Source organism: Zeus faber (genome assembly GCF_960531495.2).
Source record: "Zeus faber genome assembly, chromosome: 14".
NCBI classification, from domain to species: domain Eukaryota; kingdom Metazoa; phylum Chordata; class Actinopteri; order Zeiformes; family Zeidae; genus Zeus; species Zeus faber.
Genome location: NC_137200.1, coordinates 7,019,547 through 7,045,965, shown reverse-complemented (window position 1 = coordinate 7,045,965; position 26,419 = coordinate 7,019,547). Strand labels below are relative to the sequence as shown.

Below are 26,419 nucleotides of genomic sequence, written 5' to 3'. Positions count from 1 at the left end.
AGAAGGTGTGCAGATTGAGAAACTGAGAGTTAAAAGGAGAATAAACAAAGAAATGTATCAAGAAACTCAAACTATGACGAAGGGGAAGAAGAGAAGGAAGCTAACCAGTGAGAGACAGAGAGAGGGAGAGAGACAGAGAGAGGGAGAGAGACAGAGAGAGGGAGAGAGAGAGAGAGAGAGAGAGAGAGAGAGAGAGAGAGAGAGAGCAGTGAAAGGATGCTGAAAAGAAGCAATGTCAGACAGACAGAAAGAGCATGAAAGAGGGAGAGATCAGATAGGAAAGCTGGGGATACGGGATGGACAGGCAACAGATAGATGTAAGGAAACAGAGAGAGCGTGAGAGAGAGAGAGAGGGAGGGAGGGAGTAACGATAAGCCACAGCGACGAAAGGGAGGATAAACAATACAGCAGCTCACACGTTCATCTCTCTTTTTCCTTATCTCCCCATCTATCTATTAACCGTGTTTATCAATCCATCAATTCCTCACTAATCTACACCATCTCTCTCTCTCTCTCCCTTTTTGTACTTTATCACTCTTCTCTCGCTCTCCCTCCCTCTTTCTCTACTCATCCATCACTCAGCCATCAAGATTGCTTTCAACCTGTTATCTCTGAACTGTGTGTGTGTGTGTGTGTGTGTGTGTGTGTGTGTGTCTCTGTGTGTGTGTGTGTGTGTGTGTGTGTGTGTGTGTGTGTGTGTGTGTGTGTGTGTGTGTGTGTGTGTGTTTGTTTTTTTGTGATCCAGCGATACAGACAGAGCTCTTTAGATACTAGGAAGCCAAACAATTGAAATAAATGTCAGTAACATATCGACTTATAACTTTGATTTTGCTTACAAGCTGAATTTTTAATGTTCTCAAAACATGTTCAGATTTTTAGTGTGGAGGAAAAACATACATATGTTAGGGATGTTAATAATTAACGGTTTAACTGTTAAACGACAATAAGAATTTTGACCGATTAATACTATCAGTAACAGCTAAAGAATTATTATAAAAAAAGGTAATTACAAAAAAACATTTGTTGCATGGCAAAAGAAAAATAATGTAATGTCACCACGGGGCTGAGCTCATAACATCATCACTACAAATAATAATAAAATAAATTATATATATATATATATAATATATATTTTATTTATTTATTTTTCTTTTTTTTTCTCGTGTGACAGTGCCCTAATATTTTAATATTAGGGCACTGTCCCCTCGGTTAATGAAGGTCGGATATCGCTAATAAAAAATGTATAAATTAGCATCCCTAATATATAATATATATATATATATATATATATATATATATATATATATATATATATAAAAATACTATACATATATATATATATATATATATATATATATTTTTTTTTTTTTTTCTCGTAGGACAGTGCCCTAATATTTTAATATTAGGGCACTGTCCCCTCGGTTAATGAAGGTCGGATATCGCTAATAAAAAATATATAATTTAGCATCCCTAATATATATATATATATATATATATATATATATATATATATATATATATATATTAAAAATACTATACATATATATATATATATATCTTTTTTTTTTTTTTTTTTTTTTTCTCGTAGGACAGTGCCCTAATATTTTAATATTAGGGCACCTTGGTTAATGAGGCTCGGATATCGCTAACAAAAAATATATAAATTAGCATCCCTAATAAATATATATATATATATAATAAGGGTGTCACGATTCTCCAAATCCACGATTCGATTTGAATTACGATTTTAAGGTCACGATTCGATTTCAATTTAAACCAATTTTCGTTCAGCCCTGACGGCTAGACTATGTTGTTGTTGTTGTTGTCTATGTTGATGTTGGACTATCAAGTATTTATTTTGTAAAGAAAAACACTTATTTCTCAAGAAGTACAGCAGCTTTTATTTGAATAATAACAATTAATAAATATAGCCGCAGGCTACAATACAGGGGTCCAGAGGTTCCCCAATCTGCGCTCTGTGATTAAATGCGGGACGTTTGGAGCGGACCGAGGGACTCTCCTCGCGATTTACAGTTTGGTGTCTCCAAACTGTAAATCACCCTGATCAAATGAGTGAACGCTGACGGATATGGCGAATTAACACTTATATTGAAAGTTTCCAGAACCTGCACATTTATAATAAATAGTATGATGACGTCATGAGAGTCTTACTGTAAATCTCCTCTCGTTCATTTTGCTTACGAACAGTGGCGTGTCAGTCAAGCGCGACCAGCTGGATACTTCGGGTCAAATTTGGTCGGTTTTTCGGTCATTTCAGCTCCGTATGACGTAAACCGTGTTCGTAACTTCTGTCATTGTTGTGTTTCAGTACTTTCTCTCGGTGACCTTGACCATGTCTGTGATTTGGGTCACATTTGCAGGCTGGAGCCCTAATAATAACAAACTAGGCTTAGAATAATAAACAGTAAGTTACTTATCACATTACTTTTAAGTTACTCACAGAAATAAGCGCAGAAAAATGGATGCTTCTTTGTTTTTATGGGGGGGAACGCTGATAATAAAAGGCAAATTACTGCCTGTGTCTTGTCTTCTACATGTACTAAAACACGACTGGCTCGGTCGTCAACTCCCACCCTATGCGGTCAAGATCCGCTGGTGCCGTGTGCGGCTCAGCAGACCCTCCTCCACTTTACCGGCAGTTTGCCCAACTCCAAACCAAATTTCATGGAATTTTGTTTCAGGAGCCGGGCGAAGCGGGATCGAGTCCCTGGTGCCGCTCGCACCTCCAAGCGCACACTGCAATTGCTTACAGGCGGATCTTGACCGCCCCGATATGGCAACCACATCGGACAATATTACCCACAAAAATAGGGGGAGAATAGTTGTGCTTTTGAAGTTCGGAATCGAACACTCATTTCAATCAATTTCCGATTTCAAATCGGACTCGTGACACCGCTGGTACATACAGTCATTACAGTGGCTACACTGGAGGATTTATTTGTCAATATATTATATTTCAATGTATACTGGCATATATTTTAGAAAATGCTAATGTATTTCCGATATTGCAGTCCTGCTAATTTTATTTGCATAAGAATTACGAAAAGTAGCAGTATGATGTTAGACAGACCATGATAACATCTTGTGTGTGAATTTCAAAATATGAAAAAATACACCTTATAAGAATACAAAGATATTGAAAAAAGCCCTGAGAAATGAGTGAAATAAAGACATGATGTGATATGTTGAGACTTAATATTGTAACACGCAGCCCTATGCTACACTGAATAGTAGGACACACAGTAATATAGAAATAAATTTCTCAGATTTAAAAAAAATTCATATTCTCTGGTTTTTAGATTTCATGTCCGAGTACATTTTCCGCTTTGCTGATGAAACAGTATCCCCTTCTCTGCTGCGTCTGTCATCAGGCCCGTGCTTAAGAATTAAGCGGGTTATGTGATAGAATCTCATCTCTCCTTAAGATACCTCGTCTTTTGATTCCACTTTATGGTCCATCATTGTGCTGCTTGAACTGTTCAGCAGGAAAGCAGGTGAAAAACGCTTCGTCATTTACACTGCGCGTGTGTGCGTTCATGTGTTTGTGTATTTATGTGTTTACGAGGCTGCAAAAATATGTGTGTGTCTGTGTGTGTGTGTGTGTGTGTGTGTGTTTGTGTGTGGCCTCTACCAGGCATTACCATCCAGTCTGAGTATTTTCATTAGTTCTTCGAGTGCCAAAGCAACCACATGGGAGATCTACAACAGCTGTAGAACTAGGAGAGAGAGATAGAATACCCAGTGCTAAGAGAGGGAGGAATAGAGAGACAAAGTGGGTGTTTGTATGTGTTTATGTTGATACGTGTGATCATTTATGGCTTGCAATGATTTGTTAGTAAGAGGTTTTACTCGGCGGAATGTACAGGATCAGTACACTTGGATTAAGTCTCCACAGAGCTGAAAAAACCCACAATAGACTAGTCAAAGTAGTCTCTTTTCCAATGAGGTGTAGTTGGAGGTAGAGGTAGAGTAGGGTAGATGTAGAGTAGAGGGAGGTAGAGTAGGGGTAGAGTAGAAAGTGGTCGAGATGAAGTAGAGTGGAGGGAGATAGAGTAGAGAAGAGGCAGAATAAAAGGAGGTAGAGTAGAGGTAGACTAGAGGCAGAGTAAAGGGAGGTAGAGTAGAGGTTGAGTAGAGGCAGAGTAAAGGGAGGTAGAGTAGAGGTAGAGTAGAGGTAGAGTAAAGGGAGGTAGAGTAGAGGTAGAGTAGAGGTAGAGGAAAGGGAGGTAGAGTAGAGGTAGAGAAGAGGTAGAGTAAAGGGAGGTAGAGTAGAGGTAGAGTAGAGGTAGAGTAAAGGGAGGTAGAGTAGATTTAGAGAAGAGGTAGAAGTAGAGGTAGAGAAGAGGTAGAGTAAAAGGAGGTAGAGTAGAGGTAGAGTAGAGGTAGAGTAAAGGGAGGTAGAGTAGAGGTAGAGGTAGAGTAAAGGGAGGTAGAGTAGAGGTAGAGTAGAGGTAGAAGTAGAGGTAAAGTAAAGGGAGGTAGAGTAGAGGTAGAGTAGAGGTAGAAGTAGAGGTAGAGTAAAGGGAGGTAGAGTAGAGGTAGAGTAGAGGTAGAAGTAGAGGTAGAGTAAAGGGAGGTAGAGTAGAGGTAGAGGTAGACTCGAAGAGAGAGGGTGGTTGAGTAGAGGGGAAGGGTAGAGGTAGAGTAGAGGTACTGTAGCGCAATGGGAGGTAGAGCAGAGGTAGAGTACAGTAGAGGTAGTGTAGATGTGGAGGGTAGAGAAGAGGAAGAGGACAGGAGAAGTGGAGGTAGAGTGGAGGAAGGTAGAGTAAAGGTAGAGTAGAATAGAGGTAGAATAGAGGACGGCAGAGTGGAGGTAAAGTGGAGGTAGAGCAAGGTGGAGTAGAGAGAGGTAGAGTAGTAGTTAGAGGAAAAGTAGAGGGGGATAGAGTAGATGTAGAGGCAGAGTAGAGGTCGTGTAGAGGTATAGTAGGTTGAGTGGAGGTGGCCTACGACCTAACATGCATTTGACACAAATGCTCTAGCATACGTGTGTGTGTGTGTGTGTGTGTGTGTGCGCGCGTGTGTATGCGTGTTTGTGCGTGTGTGTGTGTGTGTGTGCGTGTGCGTGTGTGTGTGTGCGTGTGTCCTACCTGACCACAGGAAGTGGAATGGCCTCCAGGTTAGCCGGGACCTGGACCCCCTTCTCCCATTCCTGCCTCCAGGGGTCCGACAGCACGTAGAAGTCATCGGGGCCGAGCTGGGCCGAGTCCGGCAGCTTCATGGCCGTGATGAAGTCTGTACGGAACACCTGAGGGGGAAAAGAGAGAGACATTCCAGATATCTTTTAATTGACTGATTATTATTATTGTTCATCATCATTATCAGTCAATTATTAAAATGATAAAAATCCGGCAACCATTTTGTCAGTCTTGGCCACCAACAGCTGATGCATGGTGGACAACTTGGCAGCCACTTCTAAATGTTGGTCACGGGCGCTGTTACACTATATAAAAGGATTTGACACATTGAGTTGAGACAATGATGAGGTTAGATGTCAGTGGAATTTCCCTCAGACTGAAACATTCGAATCCTCAATACCAAGAAATGGTCATTCAATGTCTAAAAATACCCCCAAAAAGCCACTTGATTTCAGTTCCGCGCAGCAGTTTAACGAGTGGCCTGTGTGCGTTACATGAGAAACACTGTGGAGGAAAACAGGAATCAAACTAGTGAGCTAAGTCAAACGGCAAACAAAGGTTGCCCATAAAATTGAAAGTGTGAAAAACTCTCAATCGAAATTGCGCTGGGCGTCAGAGCTTCAGCCCTTAAGGTTCAGCAAAGCATGAAATGTTGTCGTTGTCACGGCAACGGTCCCTGACCTATGGGCGAGAGGCCTTCACAGTCCTGCTAAAAGCAGATGTGTCGATATGCAAACCTGGTGCAGAAGTGGGACTTCCGCTATTACTGAAAGGTCATCAGCCAAAACAATGTGAGTGTGTGTGTGTGTGTGTGTGTGCGCGTGTGTGTGTGTGTGTGTGTTTGGATGGGGGTTGTCCTGGAAGAGCACATTTGTGCACAAGGGCATGCATGTACACACACGTGCATTTGTACATGGACACCCCACACACACACACACACACACACACACACACACACACACACACACACACACACACAGTTTCTCTCCCGCTATGCCCTTGCAGGGCCCAAAGCAATAATATTATCAGTCAGAGTCAAGGACATCTGCAACAAAGACACACACACACACACACATACACACAAACAAACACACACACACACACACACACACGGGCAAGTGCAAACAAACACTTAGACACATACAAAGACACACGAGCACGGACGATTTCCTTCTACAGTACATGTTATCAGCCTCTAAGCCCTTGCTTTATTAGCCCTCTCTCTCCAGCTTATTACATCACTCCATCCTCTGTCTCTCTCTCCCTCTCCCTCTCACCCCTCTCTTTCTCCCTTCTCTCTCTGATCTCCCTCTCGATCCATCCCTCATCTCTCCCCGCCTCTATCCCCCATTCTCCATTCCCCACTATTGATGCAACAACTCAGATTAATGTAATCAGGGGCTTATTAGAGACCTAGCGAGAGTGGGAGAGAGAGAAAGCGAGAGAGAGAGGGAGCGATGGAGAGAGAAACCTAGACACAGAGAGAAAAAGACCGAGAGCGACAGACAGATAGACAGACTGGATGGAGAGATAGATGGATAGACGGATAGATAGATATAATACAAGTGGGTCAGCGTGTCAGGGTCAGAACTGAATAAGAAAAACGATCAAGAGACACTTGAGGAAGAAAGTGGCGAGGGAGCGGGACAGCCAGCGAAAAGGAGGAAAAGAAAGACAAGTTGAGTTGCTGGAGAGTCTGTGCAGGGGAGACAACAGTAGCGAGTACTGTTGCTGGGCGCCCAGGGGATTACCGAATGAATATCCGATTAAACGTCGACTTTTTTTTTATGGTATAGTATAGTGTTAGTGTAGCCCGCCGTGATCGAAAGGAAATGAGAGGAATGGGAGGGAGAAAGAGGGGAGGAGCAGAGAGGAGCGGAAAGGAAGGGCAGGGGTAACAAGGGGAAAAACAAGGCAGTGTCCACGACAGCGGCGGATGATGGAATGTGGGGGGAAGATAGAAGGATAACAGCACATTATGAGAGAGCTCGGTCAGAAAGATAAAAGCATGCTTCGAGTGTGGCAGTGTTTGTGATGAAAGGTAGGGAAGGAAAGAGAGATTGGGGTGAGAGAGAGAGAGAGAGAGAGAGAGAGAGAGAGAGAGAGAGAGAGACGGAGGAAGAGGAAAACAGGGTGAGGTTAGATAGAGGGACATTATCATGCCAGGAACGAGGGGGAAGTGAGAGAGAGAAATAAAAAATAGTGAATGATGGCCTTGTAATGGCAGATCCAAGTAAGGGGCAAGGACAGGACAGGATGAGTGTGTGTGTGTGTGTGTGTGTGTGTGTGTGTGTGTGTGTGCGTGTGTGTGTGTGCGTGTCTGTTTAACTATACTCGTGAGGACCAGTCTCGAACTGACAATTTTCTTTGATTTGGAAGTGCACCAGAAACACGGGTCCTCACTTTCCAGGTGTATTTACCCGGACCTCACTTTGATAGCGTTACAAGAATATGTGTGTGCGTGTGTGTGTGTGTGTGTGTGTGTGTGTGTGTGTGTGTGTGTGTGTGTGTGTGTGCGCGCGCGTTTGAAAAAGCAGTAATAGCCTCGTTCTGTGTGTGCGTGCAGTTTTTAGTTTACTTGTAACCGTGCGTCGGTTTGTGTTCTCACAATTTCACCCTGACGATGAATTTCAATTCTGAATTTTTGAAGCGAAATCAATAAGCGCGTGTCACGAGGATCGATGGCGGCGTTTCCCTTCCACACGCAGCCGGCCGAGGTGGAAAATCAAGGCTCCGAAAGTCAAATTCCACCCCAATGGTTGGTTTTTGAGTCGACCGTGTGGATTTGCATCTATGGCCCAGCTGAACAGGGTGAAACCACCTGGACCAGTGCGTGGCTGGAGCGACAACAAGGCAGGACTTCTGCTTTATGAACCTGGAGTTCTCCGCCTCCCATGCTCCTCCCAGCCGTCATTAGTGGGTTTCTTTGGGGTTCTTTCAAATAACGATCTACGTGTTCATCATCTAGGTGAAGATTAACAGATGATTCAAAAGCACCATACAGGCGTCAAATTGAGTTTTGGCCCGTTTGCTAGTCAGCACAAACGTTTTACCGATCATTTTCCTGACGATAGCTCACATTTTGCGTTTTGTCTCGTAAATTCGAACCGTAATGGTGAGACACCTCATTCAAAAGGATCTTCCAGTCCCGCTGACAGCTCCAGTAGCACAGATTGCAGGTTAAGCCAATGGTACGTTCACCTTTGTAAATCACAGCTGTCGACACTTCCGTTTTCCCCCGGGATTTTACCGTATTTTGCCCTTCTTTCCCGCTGTCTTCCCAGTTGTTTATTTTCCCGTAAATAAACCGTATTTTTGACCTTTCAAAATAAAAGAATTTATAATTTTGGCGCCGCCGCCCATCTCAGCCCCCCCCCACCCCCCCGCCACCCAACAGTGTGTCCACTCGGATAGAAACTGTCCCTTATTTTCAAAGCCCAATATTGACAGGCATGTTGTAAATGGAGTCAACACGTGTAAAATATGGCACATGAATGCGTTTTTCTGTCTCTCTGTATATGTTTTTGTGCAGTCCCTTCGACAGCCATGTTTGTGGATAAATGTGTGTTTTGCACGTTCATATGTATGTGATCCTGTGTGTGTGTGTGTGTGTGTGTGTGTGTGTGTGTGTGTGTGTGTGTTGATTTGTGTGCCTGTGTGTGTGTGTGCATGTGCATGTGTTTTTGTGTGTGCCTCTGTGTGTGTGTGTGTGCATGTGCATGTGCGTGCGTTTTTGTGTGTGCCTGTGTGCGTGTGTGTGTGCATGTGCATGTGCGTGTGTTTTTGTGTGTGCCTGTGTGTGTGTGTGTGTCAGACAATGATCTATATCCGCTCCCCCCACAGCAGGGGAGGAATGACAGAGACTGAGGGCACTCCACTCCTGCTAAATCTTGCTCTGTCGTTTTTTAACTTCGCAGCTCTCTCTCTCTCTCTCTCTCTCCCTCTCTCTCTCTCTCTGTGTTTTACTCCATCTCCCCTCACCATACATCATACGTCCTCCGCTTCTTCCTTCCATTTCAAGAGAGAGGTTGAAAGGAGCAGGGAGGATAGGAGGAGAAAAGGAAGGATAGGATGAGAGGAGCAGATAAATGAAAGGTGCAAGGTGCAAACGTGCAAGATTTTGAATTTCCGAGTTCCGAATTAGTTTTGTTAAATTTGCGGAGTTTCGCGTAGAGTTCAACCTTGGCGAACTTTGACACAAACGCAAAATTGTAAAATCGACCGATACCATAGTGGTCTCGGCTGCGTCGACCGTTGAATGGTCGGTCCGGTGGAGAGTCGAAAATGGAGCACGCAATCACACTAGCTGCGCAAAATGTGCATCTTCATTGATACAACACACAAACGTTTCCTCACACAGCATTGTTTGCATTGAGTCTTTCATTGTTGTGATTATTATTGCAATTCTACAGATAACACACTTGAATCTCCGACTTCAGTATCATAAGAGGCGCTCTCTGAGTAGCACTCACCTGAAGCCGCTATTTATTTCCAGGACAAAAGAAAATCTAATTTTGGAAAATTTTGATTTTGGATGTCATGGTGGCCATGATTAGTTGAAAAACAGAAAACCTCAAAACTTCAGATTTTGATCATTATATTCCTTCCTCAACTGACAGTCAGAAGGACGGCCAACACACAGAACATTTTACTTATTATTTATAGATGAATAATTGTAGCTTGCTGACCGACTACCACAAACTCAGCAGTATTGAAAATATAGCAATCCTTACATGAATTCTCACGTTCGCGAAAACACACACACACGTGCACGTGCACGCGCACACACACACCACATCTTCTCACAAGACATGCCCCTTCTCTCATGCACATTTAGATCCCTTTACATACGCGCACACACAGATACAGGAACAAACAACCATCCAGCCACACACAAACACACGGACACACACTTCCCTCCACCAGGACAGTCTGTCAGTGGCCGCGGTGCACTGAGTTATAAGCTGTATGAACACAGGGCTCTCATTAAGTCCAATCTGGTTCTGGACCGAAGACGTGGCCGGGGAAGCCTGCTGACAGGCGGATGGGCGTTCATGGAGATTAAGAAGCACTCCGCGCAAAGGAGTTCCAGATAAAACAAGCCATCCAAATTGTCTATCCATCCATCTAGTTGGAGGAGCGGCATTCGATAGATGATGTATCGAACGTTCCCAGGAAGCCGAGTCGATAGATGATGTATCCATCACTTCCCAGGAACTGTAGTCGATGGATGAGGCATCGATCATTCCCAGTGCCAGTAGTGGAGAGGTGTTTGCAACTTGGCAGTCGCAGAGGTCTCTGGATTGATTAGTGATGCTGCTCCCAACGGCTACAACCCTGTTGTACTGAATATGTTACGTAACATATGAGTGTTACGGTACCACAACCTACTGTACCACAACTATACCTTGAGAGGTAACACTGGGCCTGAGCCAGTCAGAACTGAGCTCTGCTTCTTTAAAGAGGGAATTGACTCAAAAGTGCGTTTTGTTCACAATTTGTTTATTCATCGTGATTTTTTTTTAAGCAATATTACAAAATGAAACAAAAAAACATGTCAAATCCAAAATCAGATCAATGTACTTATTCAAGATGGCACCACGGAGGGCCACTTCGGTGTGATGGTTTGCGTTGTTCCGTCTTGTTTTGTTTGTGAACACAGTTGTGACAGTAACGGGAGCTCTTGAACATCAGGGTTACAACCCCTGCGGATTCATTTCCCACTTTCCTCGCCACATCTGTGGAATGACTGGACATTCTTGTCACAGACACACTCTGCCTTGTACGCACAGTGAAACGTCGGAGGGGAGGGAGACGCGCCGGTGCGACTCTGTTACCGGGAATATTTCTCTCTAATGTGCGTCCACCGTGCAACAAACTGGATGAACTTCAGCTAGCGTTGGGGAAGAACAGAGACTCTTCTTCATCTTCTGTTCTGTGCTTCACGACGTGACCGCGTGGATCGATACTTGACTCTGCGCTGCAGCTGGCAGGCTTCCAACTCTTCCGAGCCGGCCGCCACACAGAACTTTCCGGCAAGAGGAAAGGTGGAGGGATCTGTTTTTATACCAACAGCGGCTTGTGTAACGACGTGACAGTGATCCCACACCACTGTTCTCCTGATCTGGAATCTTTTTTCATTAACTGTAAACCTTTCTTCTTCCCCGCCTCCCCCCCGCGAGTTTGTTTCATCCGTACTGGTCGGTGTTTACATCCCACCGCAGGCCAACGTGCAGGAGGCACGGCGGACAAACCCGGACTCCCTCGTTATTGTCCTCGGCGACTTTAACAAAGGAAATCTCACCCACAAACTCCCCAAATCCGGACAGCTCATTAAACGCCCCACCAGAGATGGCAACATTCTGGATCACTGTTACGCAAGGTAAGCAGTGGCTATCACCCCGCCCACAGGGCTGCACTGGGGCGCTCTGACCACGTCATGGTCCACCTTATCCTACATTCAGGCAGAAATGAAAGCTCTCTAAACCTGAAGTGAGGGCATCAAAGCAGTGGACCAGTGAAGCTGTGGAGGATCTTCAGGCGTGTCTGGATTGGACCGACTGGGATGTCTTCAGGACTGCTACCGACATTCTGGATGAGTTCACAGAGGCTGTGATGTCCTACATCAGTTTCTGTGAGGCCAGCTGTATATCATCATGCACTAGGGCGAGTGACAACAATGACAAACTCTGGTTCACAGCCCACAGGTGGTGGGCCTGGATTTTAGCTCCGCCTTTAATAGCATCATCCCAACTCTGCTGCAGGACAAGCTCTCCTAGCTGAGTGTGCCTGACTCCACCTGCAGGTGGATCACAGACTTCCTGTCTGACAGGAAGCAGCACATGTAAGCTGGGAGAACATGTGTCTGACTCTCGGACCATCAGCACCGGTTCCTCTCAAGGCGGCTCTCTTTGCTTCTTCTCTTCTCCCTGTACACCAACAGCTGCACCACCAACACCACCCTCAGTGGGGTCATCTCTGGTGGGAATGGCTCTGCGTACAGGTGGGAGATTGACCATCTGGTGTCCTGGTGCAGTCAGCACCACTTGGAGCTCAATGCTGTGAAGACAGTGGAGATGGTTGTAGACTTCAGGAAGAACCCAGCCCCACCGTCTCCCTGTGTGACTCCCTAGCCGTCACTGTGGAGTCCTGCTGCTTCATGGGAACCATAATCACCAGGGACCTGAAGTGGGAGATGAACATCAGCTCCCTCACCAAAAAAAGGCCAGGAGAGCTTGTACTTCCTGCGGCAGCAGAGGAAGTTCAACCTGCCAAAGACAATGATGGTGCACTTCTACACCGCCATCATTGAGTTTGTCCTCACCTCCTCCTTTACCATCTGGTACGCTGCTGCTCCTGCCAAGGACAAGGGCAGACTGCAGTGTGTCATTCATTCTGCTGAGAAGGTGATCGGCTGCAACCTTCCTTCCCTCCAGGAGCAGGATTGTGGCCAACCCCTCCGACCCTGGACACAAACTTTTTGAGTCACTCGCCTCCCCCGCAGGAGGCCGTAAGAACCTCAGGCCACAAGACCAGTTCCATCCCGTCTGCATCTGCCCCCCCGACACGGACTCTTGCTCCACCCCCATAGTTACCACACCATTAACAGTCCCCACATCTGTCAATTTCTTACGTTAACACATATTCCGTGGTTCATATTTTGCACATCCCTGCACAAACTATAAAGTTTTTTATTTTAAAAACAGCCGTATTTAATTTTAACAGACATTTTATTTTAAAAACAGACATATTCTAATATATTTGCTATATTCTATATATTTGTTGATCTTGTTTTCTCCTGTTTTATTTTAGATTTATGTATCTTGCTATTGTATGCACCAAATACCAAGACAAATTTCTTGTTTGTGTAAACTAGGGCTGAACGACTTATCAAATTCAAACCGACAACATAATTTAACAGAACACAAATTAAAAAATGAAAGCCTGAAACCCCACAAAAGTGAGGTTTTTTTTAATCTTACACAATCTAACTAATAGCGCTGTCCAGGGCCGGCTCTTCCTATAGGAGAGATAGGCGGTGGCCTAGCGCGCCATCCCGGGGGGGAGGCGCGAAGAGGGAGTGATCGGGGGACATTTTGCGCACCTGCCTCCCTCGCCGACGGTACCGACGATGCGCGTGCCAGAACAGTGTGTATGTATTTTACGTCTCCTAATGGAACGGAACCATGTGTAATGGGGACACTTTCTCCACTTCTCACCTTCTCTTCCAGAATAATGCGTCTGTTTGTATATACAGGTACTCCTCACTTAATGACCGAGTTTCGTTCCCACAACCAGGTTGTAGACTGCGGGAACAAGACGGAGACTGAGAACGGTGATGAGATGAGATCTATATAGTATATATAGTGTATATAGTGTAAATAGTGTGTGTGTGTATATATATATATATATATATATATATAGTGTATATGGTGTATATAGTATATATAGTGTATATATTATATATAGTGTATATACTATAAAAGTGTATATAGTGTATATAGTGAATATAGTATATAGAATATATAGTACATATAGTGTATATAGTGTATATATAGTATATAGTATATATAGTGTATAATGGGTGATGCACAACGAGACGCTTGACACTGAGACGCAGCGATATTGTACGTAGGATACAATACAGACTGGTCAGAGAGCTGGCTGTAAGTCTGAACGGTCATTAAACAGGTAGGTCCTTAAGGTGAGAAGTACCTGTATACATTTTTTTTAACTTTTTTTTTTTTTTTTTTAATGAGCGCAAAGCTGTCCCTGAGCACACAGAGCAGCGCTTCGTGTATGTGGACGTATGCGTGCGTTAATTTCTGCTGAAACAATGCTTATTTTTCAAATGTACATTTTCAGATTCGAACAATTATAAAGCTTGAAGTTAAATCAATCAGTCAATATTCTACTGTGATTGAAGATTTTTCTTTTTACAAATCCATAGTTAAATAAAGATATGTTATTCATGCAATCAATTCATGCATCAATTCATCTAATTTCATCATGACCCCTGGGCCTGGTCGACAGGAAAGGGCAGTTTATATGTTGACTGTATCCAATGTTGTGCTGGTCATACTATAGAATGATTGAATGTTTGTGCTTATTGAATAATACAGAAGATAAGGAACTAAAAAAAAAAAAAAAAATGTGCATACTAAATCGCAAACACAATATTGGTCTAAAAATTGGCAATTTGATTATTTTTCCAAATCGTTCAGCCCTTGTGTAAACTAACTTACATGGCAATAAAGTTGATTCTCATTCTGATTCTGCTCAAGGTTTATCGTAGCCATTTCCATGGTTTGCCTTCTGAGAAGGGAGCGGTACGACCTAGCATTTATCCTCGAAATTTGTGGGTCGTCGTGGGTTATCTCCCAATTAGGGGCCTTTCTGTATGGAGTTTGCATGTTCTCCCCGTGCTCACATGGGGATTCCTCCAGGTAACATCAGTAAGGTCCCCCACCAAAAACATGAAGAACATCGTGCCAGCGATGGACATTTGGAATTGGTCCCCGGGCGCGTCGCTGTGTGCTGCACACTGCTCCTGGTTGCCCCCCGGAGGAAGGACGAGCCAGGATGGGTCAAAAGCAGAAATCTCATTTCACCGGCCATGCCGTGAGTGCATGTGTGTGTGCCGTGCGATAAAATAAAGATTCTTCCTAAAAAATATATATTGATTAGTCCAATGTCTTAGGCCCTGCAGCTCAGAGTAACACCCACTCAACAATTTCAGTAATGACTTGCAAAAACAGAGATATGAGTTCAAGCACCGTGGATTGCTCAAGGACAGCATCAACACTATATGCAAAGGAAGGGCAGAAGGGGGAGTATGTCATTCACATCGCCTGGACTTAAGGCACAACCATTTGGCCATAAACTTAAATCGATGTCTCTCTTATCCTGGTGATATTGGTGCTGGTAGGGAGTTTGATACCGTGCTTGAACCCCCCAGAATTCCATTGTATCGAACACAGTCGCACAGACTTTCCAGACAAAGCAAAAAAAACAACAGCAACGAAGAACACAAAAGAAAGAAAGACAGCAAATGAGAGGTACTGTCAGGAGGAACAAAGAGAATGAAAAAAAAAGCAGAATAAATAGATTATTGGCTCTCTCAGTCCAAACACAAGAGGAGTTGCCGAGAAACATCTCATAAAAGTAACATGATAAAACTACTTCATCAAAAATCTACTTCACGTGGATGGAAGTGTAGCAGCAGGAGTGAGCAGTTTCAAACTTTTTGGTTTACTTACATTTCATGTTTTCATAACAGATTTCTGTGAAGCACTTTCAACACTGCTTCATCGGGTGAATTAAACACTAACCACGTATCAATTAATAGGGTATATTATTTAACTTTCGATGTAATTTGGACGGAGAAACTGCGCAACTTCTTGTAAAAACTTTCAGCCCGTTCTCAGAGCTCTGCTGAACTTCCGCTTTGACACAAAATTATAAAATAGAGGTACAAAATTCCCAACCCCTACAGCACACACTCATGGCCATGCACATTCACAGAAGCAGATGTATTTGTGCATACAAGCGTAAAAATAGCAAGACGCACGCACGCACACACGCGCGCGCACACACACACACACACACACACACACACACACACAAGACCGTGCTAGTTTGGCGTCGCTGCGCCAGTTTTCCTCGCGGTACTATATCGCAACGTTCAAACGTTAATCGCCACCGGTTCTCTCCGCCATAGCTACCCTTCTTCCTCCCTGGCGGTGGAAAAGGTTGAGAGCGGCGAAAGAGGGAATGCTCGGGGTGTCGACTTATAACCTGTAGTTACCTGACAGTTATCACCTATGCAGCTGGGTCAGGGAAGGTTTTGTGCGGCGGACGGTGGAAGCGGAGCCGCTCTGACCACGGCGTCCTTAAATGTCCTCCGAGCCATTAGAGGCATGAGAGGACATTTAGGTAAGAAGCTGCCACAGTATGTGTTCCGTCTAAAAATGCTTCCCGTCAATTACCAACACTCTCAAGACTCGGCTCCGGCTCACAGCGATGGAGAACGGAGACGTTCTCATGGTGCCGTCTGTGGTGGAGGAGTTTGCTGTTTTTTCCACACAACTGGAACAATGGAAGCAGGCAGTGTGGCCGGCACCGGGTTTGCATGTCTAACCATCCTGACAGGGCCGATCTCCCCATGTTTCTGTGGGTTTTTTACACACTTTTGTCCAAAGACACCTGCAATGAGTACATTTTGTCGATAGTATCAAACCACCGTCGCAGCTAAACCTCTAGGAGTCTCTAGGAATGAGTAGCATTCGTCGGGGGTGGGGAGAGATTCGGCCGTCCTGGCAGCCGGGGAGAGCTCGTTTCACCGTTGTGGCGTCCGGGATGGGAAGAGTCACGACGGGGATGAGCGACACCCGAGTCGGTGTAGCGATGGAGGAGCGAGCCGGCCACAAGGGGAGAGAGGGAGCACAGCAAACAAGCCAGAGCCTGGAGCCTGAGCAGTGGTTGTAGGTACGAAGGAGCAGGTCGATGGACCGCCTTCCTGCGCGAGCACCTTGTGTCGATTACGCACATTTTGGTATTTTTTAGTATTTATAGAGCTTATTGTGCGTAATCACCGGGTGTCATGACATTTCACTGCATATATGTATGAACGTATGTATATGTATGTGACAAATAATCTCTTGAACTTGAACTTCTAGGAGAGCACCAGCTCTTTGAATTTGATCCGAGTAGAGTTGGTGAGCAGTGAAGTGACCGGAGGAGGCGAGTGGGACATGAGAGAATTTTGGTCAGTTGAACGGGCGGCTGCATTCTGGGTGTGCTGTAGAGGTCTGAAGGAACAGGCAGGTCGTCGGGCCAGAAGAGTGTCCTGCGGATGTGGTAGAGGGCAAACCTGCTGGAGTTGGTTGTAGCAGTGATCTGGTTGATGGCAGTCCACCCTGGTGCTCAAGTTTCCTCCCACCCCAAGATAAGCTGGTTCGGCAAAACAGAGAAACGCTGAATTTCACAAAACACTATAATGGTGTGAATTTGCGCAATTAGGCATTGTGTGCCCCTCACTTAGGGCACCAGGCTCCAGTCACCCCCAAAAAGCCTTGACCAGGAACATGCAGGTAAGGAAATGAGATGGATGGATTCAACAGCATTGAAATTCATTTTATGATATCGAATCAATCTGTTCAAACGTTGGCCTGTCCATCCGTCTTTCTCAGGGTTTTTCCGGCACTATACATTTTTTTGGCTGCCAAAGTCAAATTTCAGGCTGTGGCGTCACATTATTTTGTGAATGTGGGCTTTGAGACTGTAACTAGAGTAAAGAGATACACAAATAAACCCGACCGGATGAGAGGAGTGTGGCAGCACAAGCAAAACAGAGATAAATGCAAACAAGTGATTTTTATTTGAATCAGTTAAATGGTATTGGTTTAAAGTCCCTGTAAAGCAAAAATAAATATGTGTCCAGCATTTGGCACACCACTGAAAAATGTGTTATCAACCACCCAGCCAAGTTTGAATGATAAAAAACATTGGCAAGTATATAAAATGAAAAAAGAGGCCGATTCCACCGCTACGAGACGCTGAAACCACGCCCAATCTCGTTAATCGTGTTGTACGTTCACATTGGAATAACTACCATGTTTAAATGTTCTGCTGAACCCAGTCCTGTGCGTCTAGCTGCTCACCTCAAAGCGCCGCGGTCCGCCTGCGGGACTCCCCGCTCCCCGGTGCCCCCTGCTGGCTCCTCCGCAGGCCAGGTCGGGGCTCTGCAGCCTGCTAGCATGTAGCTAATGCTAACACAATCAAACCCTGCACGGTCAAACAAACGGGACGGTTCGGGGGAATCTGCGCTCTGCTGTGCATCTCACTCTGCCAGATCACGGGCGCAACGCCCTCTGCGTGTTTCGACCGGTGGGTGCCGGTGCATTTTTCCCGCGGGCCTGGAAGCACCCGCGGGATCGGCGCCAAGACTTGGCATGAGTTTGCGGTCTCCCTGAAGACGCCTTTTACTCCAGGTGTTTATTCCCAAAACGGCGTTCGATGCCCAGTATGACCGCTCCATGTCACTGATGACTTAGGTCGATGACATCACGCATGATTTAGCCCCACCCAAAAAAATCTGCAATTACTTTCATTAATGTGTTTAGAAACAAATCGATTTATTCACTTTACAGGGACTTTAAATTCCAAAATTAAAGAAAGAAATGTAACTTAAAGTTTTGCTTAAAGTACATTTTCTCAATCCTGAAGGTAGTTTTGATTGTGTAGTTTTGTTCAGTTGAGGGGTTTTATTAGGAAGCCTCCTGACAGTGGTGCAATAACAACCTGTTGGGAGCTGGGTTTAAAATGGAGATGTCCTCTACTTCCTTGCATGATTTTTTTGGATCCTACTCCTGAACCTAAATGGAGTTAGATTTGCACACCAGGGGCCTCCTTGTTTCCTGAGAGATTTTATTGGCACGACTCTAATCCCTCTGAAAAGCCCTGTACCTGCCATGTCTTGGATCTCAGACAATACAACACTGATTTTGAGGAAACCTGGGCCGGCTGGGGGGTGGTTATGCATCTCAACGCTGCATTTGCAAAATAACACTGTGTTTGTTTCAACATGGTGCCCCCCTCAAAGCAGCTTGTAAAAGAGATTATCCCGCTCCATATACATTGACCAGACACAGCCGTCAAACACAGTGGCTTTCATTTCGAACAGAGGAAAGGAGATGAGGAGGAGAGGAGAAGAGAGGAGTAGAAAAACAACAGTTCTTCCCTGGGCGTCATGACAACCTGGCGCTCGGTAGCGCGTCACAGCAGATGTCAGCTCACTGACAGAGAGAAGGCTAATTTTAGCAGCCACATCACAGAAGTGAGCCTTACTCTAATGATTGGCTGTTTGGAAGGTCCTCAGGAGTCAGGTGAGGTGTAAGGTGTGTGTGTGTGTGTGTGTGTGTGTGTGTGTGTGTGTGTGTGTGTGTGTGTGTGTGTGTGTGTTTGTCTGCATGCGTGCATGCATGTATGTGTGTGTCTGTGTGTGTATGTGTGTGTGTGTGTGTGTGTGTGTGTGTATGTGTGTGTGTGTATGTGTGTCTTAGACTGAGGTCTCGATTTTTTAAGAGGCAAGTCAGTGTACACTGACAGTGATATAAAACTATGCAAACACGCACACGCACACACACACTCCTAATCTATCTTTCACCTACTTGGCAGACAGAGGCTATGAGTATCTACGGTTACCATTCCAATCCAGACACACTAACACACACACGCACTGCCGTACCCATGGTAAGCACTCCAAGCCAAACAAGCACACACACACACACACACCCACACACACACCTCAGACTGACTCTATATTGGACTATACTGTAAATTGCCCAACTCTCTCTCACCTATTCTTTGTGTGTCATCATTTTTCCCATGTTTGTCTTTTTCCCCCAGAGGCAAAAAGCCTTAGGTTCTCATCTGCCTCCCACCCAGCAGAGAGAGGAAGAGTCAAAGAAAAAGAAAAGAAAGAATTGCCAAAATTACCTCTACGCCAAACCACAGAGTGTTACAGAGAGACATATCGACAGTACTGTACCGTATAGACACAGGCAGATAGGCAGACAGATCGAGACATTAAAGTCATTTTTTGCTGCTTTGAATTATTTACAAAAGGACTAGTTGTGAAGTTTTGGTTGATGTCGCAGGCAGTTCGTTTTGATTGCTCCCTACCTGTGATACTATGAGACAAGATCGTCTCAGATCGTAATACACATCGCAAAATAGTTCAGTGTTGTTTCTGAGGGTACATTACAGTTAAGTAATGTCATTTTCTGAACTCCATAGACTTCTAGCTATTCAAATCAACGCCTCTACCTGCTTGGTCATAACATCCAAAATATCATGATATTATCCATATCAAGCTATTCTGTCAAAAAAATATTGTGAAATTTGTGATATTTTGTTTACCCAACCCTACTGGGTGTGGCTTGCCCTGATTCCTTGATTGGTTGAGGAGGTGGAGCTGCCTCTTCCCAGAGGTGGAATAGAGGATCAAGTCACCTCCCTCCCATACTGCCCCTCGTGACCATCATTGTGTCACATCTCCTTGTTCTGCGGACTCCATAATATGTGTGAGCGCGCAAGTGTGCGTGCGTGTGTGTGCGCGTGTGTGTGTGTGTGTGTGTGTGTGTCACTCGGTACATAAAGGTGCAAACACACTTTTATTTAAAAAAAAAATAAAAATAACCCATTAAAAACATTGAAAACATGACATTTGCAGGCTTTTCATGCCATAAGCGATGCAAAATGAAATCCTTTGAAAGCAGACAGGGACTTTCTAGTTGTCATAGTTTGCAATTCCGCTCTCAAAATTAAATCACCAGCATTCACAGCCTGTACACTTGTCCGTGCTATTCACTGGACTCAAAAAAGGGATTTTGGTTTTGAATGCAAAAAACGATTTTTATCTTGCTCTCATTCAACGGCGCTACCAACCACCCCAACCACACCGCCCCACCCTCCCAAGAATAATTTTGAAATCTCACATCCGTTGCAGTGAGCCCCAATCTTCTATCTTTCTGAAGAAGCGAGCGCCTGTAATTTGTGGCTCTCATTAACAAGAGCAGAGAAAGAGAGCTAGCGAGTCGCCTTTTGCATTCCACTGAAGGAGCGCGAGACAAACGACGGGCTGAGCAGCTCGGTTCGGAGCCGCCGAGGCTGATTGTCCGCGGGTCTGCGCAAAGGTCACGTTATCAAGCCTTGTTCCCACTTCAATGCAGCTTCCCACTGACTGACGATGTCGCAGATGGCAACCTGAATTGATCGCGATGCGTAAAAAAAATGAGGTGCCGCTTTCAAGCACACTGCACAACGTTTTGAAGCGATCCTGTGAATGAAAGTAGGATGAGTGCAACATCAGGTGAATTATTAGTTACAAAATGATCCCATGTCATACAGATAACTTATTTCAAGCATTCGTCAGAAATGAAATGTGTTCTCCAAAATGGATGTTTATTTTTATTGGAATAAAACACTCAAAACAGCTAGTGGTACACTAGTTCTGGAGTTGGTCATCAGAAGTGATGTGAGGACGTAGGTGTACAGCTATCTCTGCAATGTGGCTGACCTGCCGCCCCACTGACTGACTGCTGCTTTTGGTTTCGAACGGGGCTGTTAAACTCATTTTACCAATTTTACGAGGCACGTATTACTGTGGTTGGATATCAGTGCGTGTGTGCAAGTACGTATGACCAGCGCAGCCCACTCAGAAGTTCTTTTGGACTAATAAAGTGGGCATCACACATCTGGATGCAGCCGTAATAGCTTGCGTTTGGCATGAACACGAGCGGCGACGCATCGTTTGTACCGCTCGTGCTTTACGGCCGACACACAGGTCTGGAATTACCGCGCAGTGTCAAATATATAAGAGGAGACAGTGTCTGAACTTGCAATTAGAATAAATGTATGTCATGTATTTGGATGAAGCAACATTTCATGAGGAAAATTGTGAATTATTTCACTGACTATAATTTTTGTAAAAAGGGATTTTATGAAATGTTACACACTCACGCATGCACACACACACACACACACACACACACACACACACACACACACACACAGAGCGCAAAACCAACAAAAACAAAATCATAAATTCGTACATTCATACACCTCACCTTGCACACCCACACACACATGGAAACACAAGTGGGAGGCTCATGTCATCAGTGACAAATGGCGGCTAAAAGCCAGGACAACTCAGGTAGCAGCAGGTGTGCGGGAGGTTGCGAGTTTGAGGACGCCTCGGCAAACAAGAGGAATAATGACCGCCATATTTTTTTTTTCCCCCACCCCCTTCGAGGAGCTTGAGAAAAAAAAAAAAAAAAAAAAAACACTCCCCCAGAAACCTCTGGCGGTCGGATGTACGGAGCGGATTCCAGGTGCGAACGTGTGTAGTCGCATGAAGATGGAGGAGGAGGCTGCTGGAAATAAAAAAAGAAAAGATGCTCACTCAGCAACCTTTCCAGGGATAAATGAAGGTTAAATTAAACTGGGTCACAGGGAAGGGAGTGAGGAGAGAGAGAGAGAGAGAGAGAAAGAGAGAGAGAGGAAGGAGGAAAGATAAGGAACCCCTCCCTCATCCTCACAAAGACAAAATGCAAATATCCTCGGAAGCAGCGTGGTGCGCTTCGGCAGCGGATCTGGTGAGACGCCGTGGCGGGGACGGGGGGGGGGGCTGTGACCTAGTTTTATGTGGGTTTTTTGGAGACGCTTGGCTGGCTACAATTGCAGCCGCAACCGACGCACACATCCGCGTCTCAAAGCCTCCCGTGTTGGTGTGGATGCCGCACTCGATGAACGGCGGGTAAAACGTCCGGACTTTGTGTGCAGTGAAGTTTATCGGCCGGAGCGACTCTCACCTCTCCGCTTGCTCTTGCGCTTTTGTTTTTTTTTTTGTTGTTGTTCCCCCCCCCCCCAATAAAGGCAACAAACCCGAGATGTAACGACTGCCTCAGGAGAGACAAAAAGGCATTTGGAGTTCTTCTCCTGGTGGACTTAATGACAGAGGGCACAGGTCCCCTGCACTGGACTCTCCTCCCCAAACGGATCTGAAATCCGTATTTTGTGACTCTCCCGATGTAAATACTAGAGACGTTGACAAAATCAAATATCACAATATTTTTGAGTAATACCTCGGTATTCACGCACCAATATTCCTCCCCAAAACGATCGATAAATGATATCGATCATTTTGGGGATGAATATTGGTGCGTTCACAAGATATTTACACTATCAGATATTTAAGATATTTAAGTAGTACATGAATTATTTAGTAATAGACCCAGAAGTTTAATGTTCTGGTAATGACTAATAACTGACCTTGGTTTGAGGTGATGTGGATGAACAAGATATTAGGCTGTCAATTGTTACATTTCAAGGTGAAGAAGAAGAAGAAGAGGAAGGACTACTTTGGACTCCACCTGCCTTGACACGTCCACTTGCTCACCTTCTTTCTATTCAAATGATTGGTATTTCCCTGTAGCGACCATTTCCAACTCTTCACTTCACCTCCATTTCCCACTCCCTCTCTATTTATTTTTCTTGCGTATTGTCATCTCTCTCTCTCTCTCTCTCTCTCTCTGCCTCCACCAACCCCCCCATGACTTCATTTCCATTCATCCCTCTCTTTTCCTTTGACCCCCAACCTCCACTTCGCCCCACTAATCTCTGTTTCATCTCGCTATTGCTCCCTCCTTTTCTTCTACCTGGCCCCTTCGTCTAACCTTTTTATTCTATGGGTTCTTACTCTTTGTCCTGCTTTTTCCAATTCTCTCTCTCGCTCTCTCTCTCTCTCTCTCTCTCTCTCTCTCCAACTAATTCTCTCTCTCTGCCCCATCACTCCCCATCACTCCCCATCACATGACCCTGAAAACCAGGTAATCAACCTTTTTCATATCAATGCCACAGACCCCATTTGATAAGATTTGGTCTCTGGGCGTCCCAATCTGGGAATATTTGTCTTGCTAGATATGGTTCAGTGCTAATTGTCCAAATCCTCCATCTGCTTCCTCGCTACAAGCACCAAATAGCCTCCACCCAACCTCTATAACGACCCCCCGGGTGTCCCTGGAGCCCACATTGAGAACCACTGCTGTAGACGACGCTCAGCACTGGTTAACATCTCATGACGGGCTCCCTGGATGCACGGGTTAAAGCTCCAGGCGACAGATTCTGCATTCAAAACAAGCAGACCCAATCAGCCCCTTGGCACACTGGACCAAATGGGCCCTTTTCCTTCATCCACAGACCCGTCGTTCTGTCGATCTCAATCCATCCATTTATCCATTAGCCACTCCTCTGTCAACGTGTCCCTCTGGCCCACCGTCCGTCTGTTATCCAACAAGCCAAGCAATTTTCTGTACATCTATCTATATCTATCCTTAAACCCCACCAGCTCTGGGCTCTTCCATTGATCTGTCCATCCCCGTGTCTAGCTTTCACGCTTCAGTCACTCCATGCATCCCTCCCTGTCCTCCATAAATCCTTCCTTCCCGCACTCATCCCCTCTGAGTCGTCTCAGTTCTAGCCTCCTTCATCCATTTTTTCAAAGCACTTTTCTTCCTTTCCCTACCTGTGGACCCACACACACACACACACACACACACACAAACACACACGCACGCCCGCACACACGCTGTTTTGTGTGGTGATATATTGTACATCTTGGTAACTGACAGATGATCAAATGGTACCTTTACACAACAGAAGTATTCGTGCGTGCATGGATGTGTGTGCGTGTGTGTGTGTGTGTGTGTGTGTGTGTGTGTGTGTGTGTGTGTGTGTGTGTGTGTGTGTTTGTCTGCCAAGCGTCCCAAAAAGTTCGGAGTGAGATTACAGAGGTGTTTAAGTTGCCATGGGTGATGCGGCACGGGAAGAACAGGGATTCCTTTTTGTTTCGTTCAAATTCGATTAAATACACCTCAAATAAAAACATTGTTTTTATTTGTTTTCCTTTAAGAAATGGTGTAGGGGACGTGCCGCGGATAGCTTTTGCTGATTCGCAGTTTATTCCACTACAAAATTGTAGGGAATACAAAATATTTCATACAATTTCATAGTTAAAAGAAAAGAGACAAACTTTTCAACACTACTACAAGTGTGAGTCTCTTCTCCTCCGCCCACTGCGTCCGTGTCTGCCTTGTACCTTCTTCTCTAATCTCTTTTTCCTAATTCTACTCATCAGGTGTGAGTGACGCACAGCGCTGATCGCTGGACTGATTGTCAAAGGAAACGGAATATTTTACGGAAAAATAAAAACCCACACAAATTTATGAGGCCCCCTAGTGTGCGAGGCCCCAGGCCATTGCCTAACTATGCCCTATGGAGTGACCACATATGCACAATGTACGTGCGGAAAGGATCTCCCGCTCATCACGCGAACAGCGAGGGGCTCCAAGCAAGCGCAATTGAGGAAATACTGTATATATGGTGAAAAAAAAGCAACTTTACTTATTTTGGGATTCTCAGCATGAGAAATACGAGGTGTGGCGTGTGAACTGGTTGATATGTCAAAGCGTGAGACTTGGCAGATCTGTGTCTGTGTGAGTGTGTGTGTATGTGTGTGTGTGTGTGTGTGTGTGTGTGTGTGTGTGTGTGTGTGTGTGTGTGTGTGTGTGTGTGTGCAGATGTTTGCGTCTGGTTGCCACAGAGTTTCACAGCTGTGTCCTACCAGTCTCTAATGAGCTACGAGACAGCTGTTAGACTGTTGGTACGCCACTTTAGGATCTCATAAACACACACACCCAAACAGAAACAAACACACAGACATTCACACACACACACACACACACACACAAAGATAGACTCTTAGTGACTCCAACACACACAGGTACATTCCAGAAAACACAGATGCTCACAGAGAAATATACCAGGACTGTTCAACTGTATTCAATTGGAGACCAGATTTCGAACCTGTAAGCAGCTCAGGGGTCCTACATAATAAAATCAACATGACTTAATTGTTGACACAGTGTGGCAACACTTGTAAAACAATGCAAAAGAAAATGCACACACACCAAACATCTTTTTCTTTATTCTCTTACTGTCTTATATTGCTTCTGCAAAACCAAATGCTTGTATTCCCCACATTGATCAAACTATGAACAAGGAGAATTTTGTAACTTTCCCAACTTATTGAATTTTGTTTTTACCACTTGGTCCTGTGTTTAATAGCCAAATAACACATGCGCAATACAGCAGTAATTGAAAAAATACAGTATTTTGACAGTAGGCGAGCAAATGGTGATGACAGCATTGGGCGCGACAACAGGCAAATCCGCGGCCTTTTATTGCAGAACATTTAGTCGCATTTAGTTTTGAACCAACGGTTTTCAGTTTATTCCTAACCATTCTGCCGTTTTGGGTTGAGGAGAAAGAGATCAAAAGAGCGACAAAGAGAGCAAGAGAGACAGAAATAGAGACAGAGAGAGGGAGGGCTAGTTTGACACCTGCTCAGTCTCACTTCCTTCCTCCCATGATGCTTTGCGAGCACCGAGCAGCCTGCACCACAACAACTGATCAGTTGTTTGTCAAACTGCGGGTGGACGACCACAGCATGCAGCGCTCCTGGAACACACGGCTGGAGCTCCGGCTTCATCGAAAAACGTTCATACATTTTATTACTCCATTGGCCATTTGAGGCATCAACACCTTAACATTGTTTTATGGTAAAAAAAGAAAAAATGATATCCACATATATTTTACATACTGTATGTGGCTTAAGATAACAAAAAAAAGAAGAG

The 26,419-nt window shown here is 44.8% G+C and overlaps 1 protein-coding gene across 1 annotated transcript in view; it reads right to left on the bottom strand.

Annotated features, from left to right (window-relative positions):
• The window catches only part of jade2 (jade family PHD finger 2), a gene marked incomplete at its 3' end in the record, with an annotated part of 178,949 nt that overhangs the window by 116,629 nt on the left and 35,901 nt on the right, over positions 1-26,419 (bottom strand). Inside the window, exon 4 of the mRNA XM_080014202.1 lies at positions 5,115-5,272. Within this exon, the coding sequence (XP_079870328.1) occupies positions 5,115-5,272 (158 nt within the window). The remainder of the gene's footprint in view (positions 1-5,114; positions 5,273-26,419) is intronic.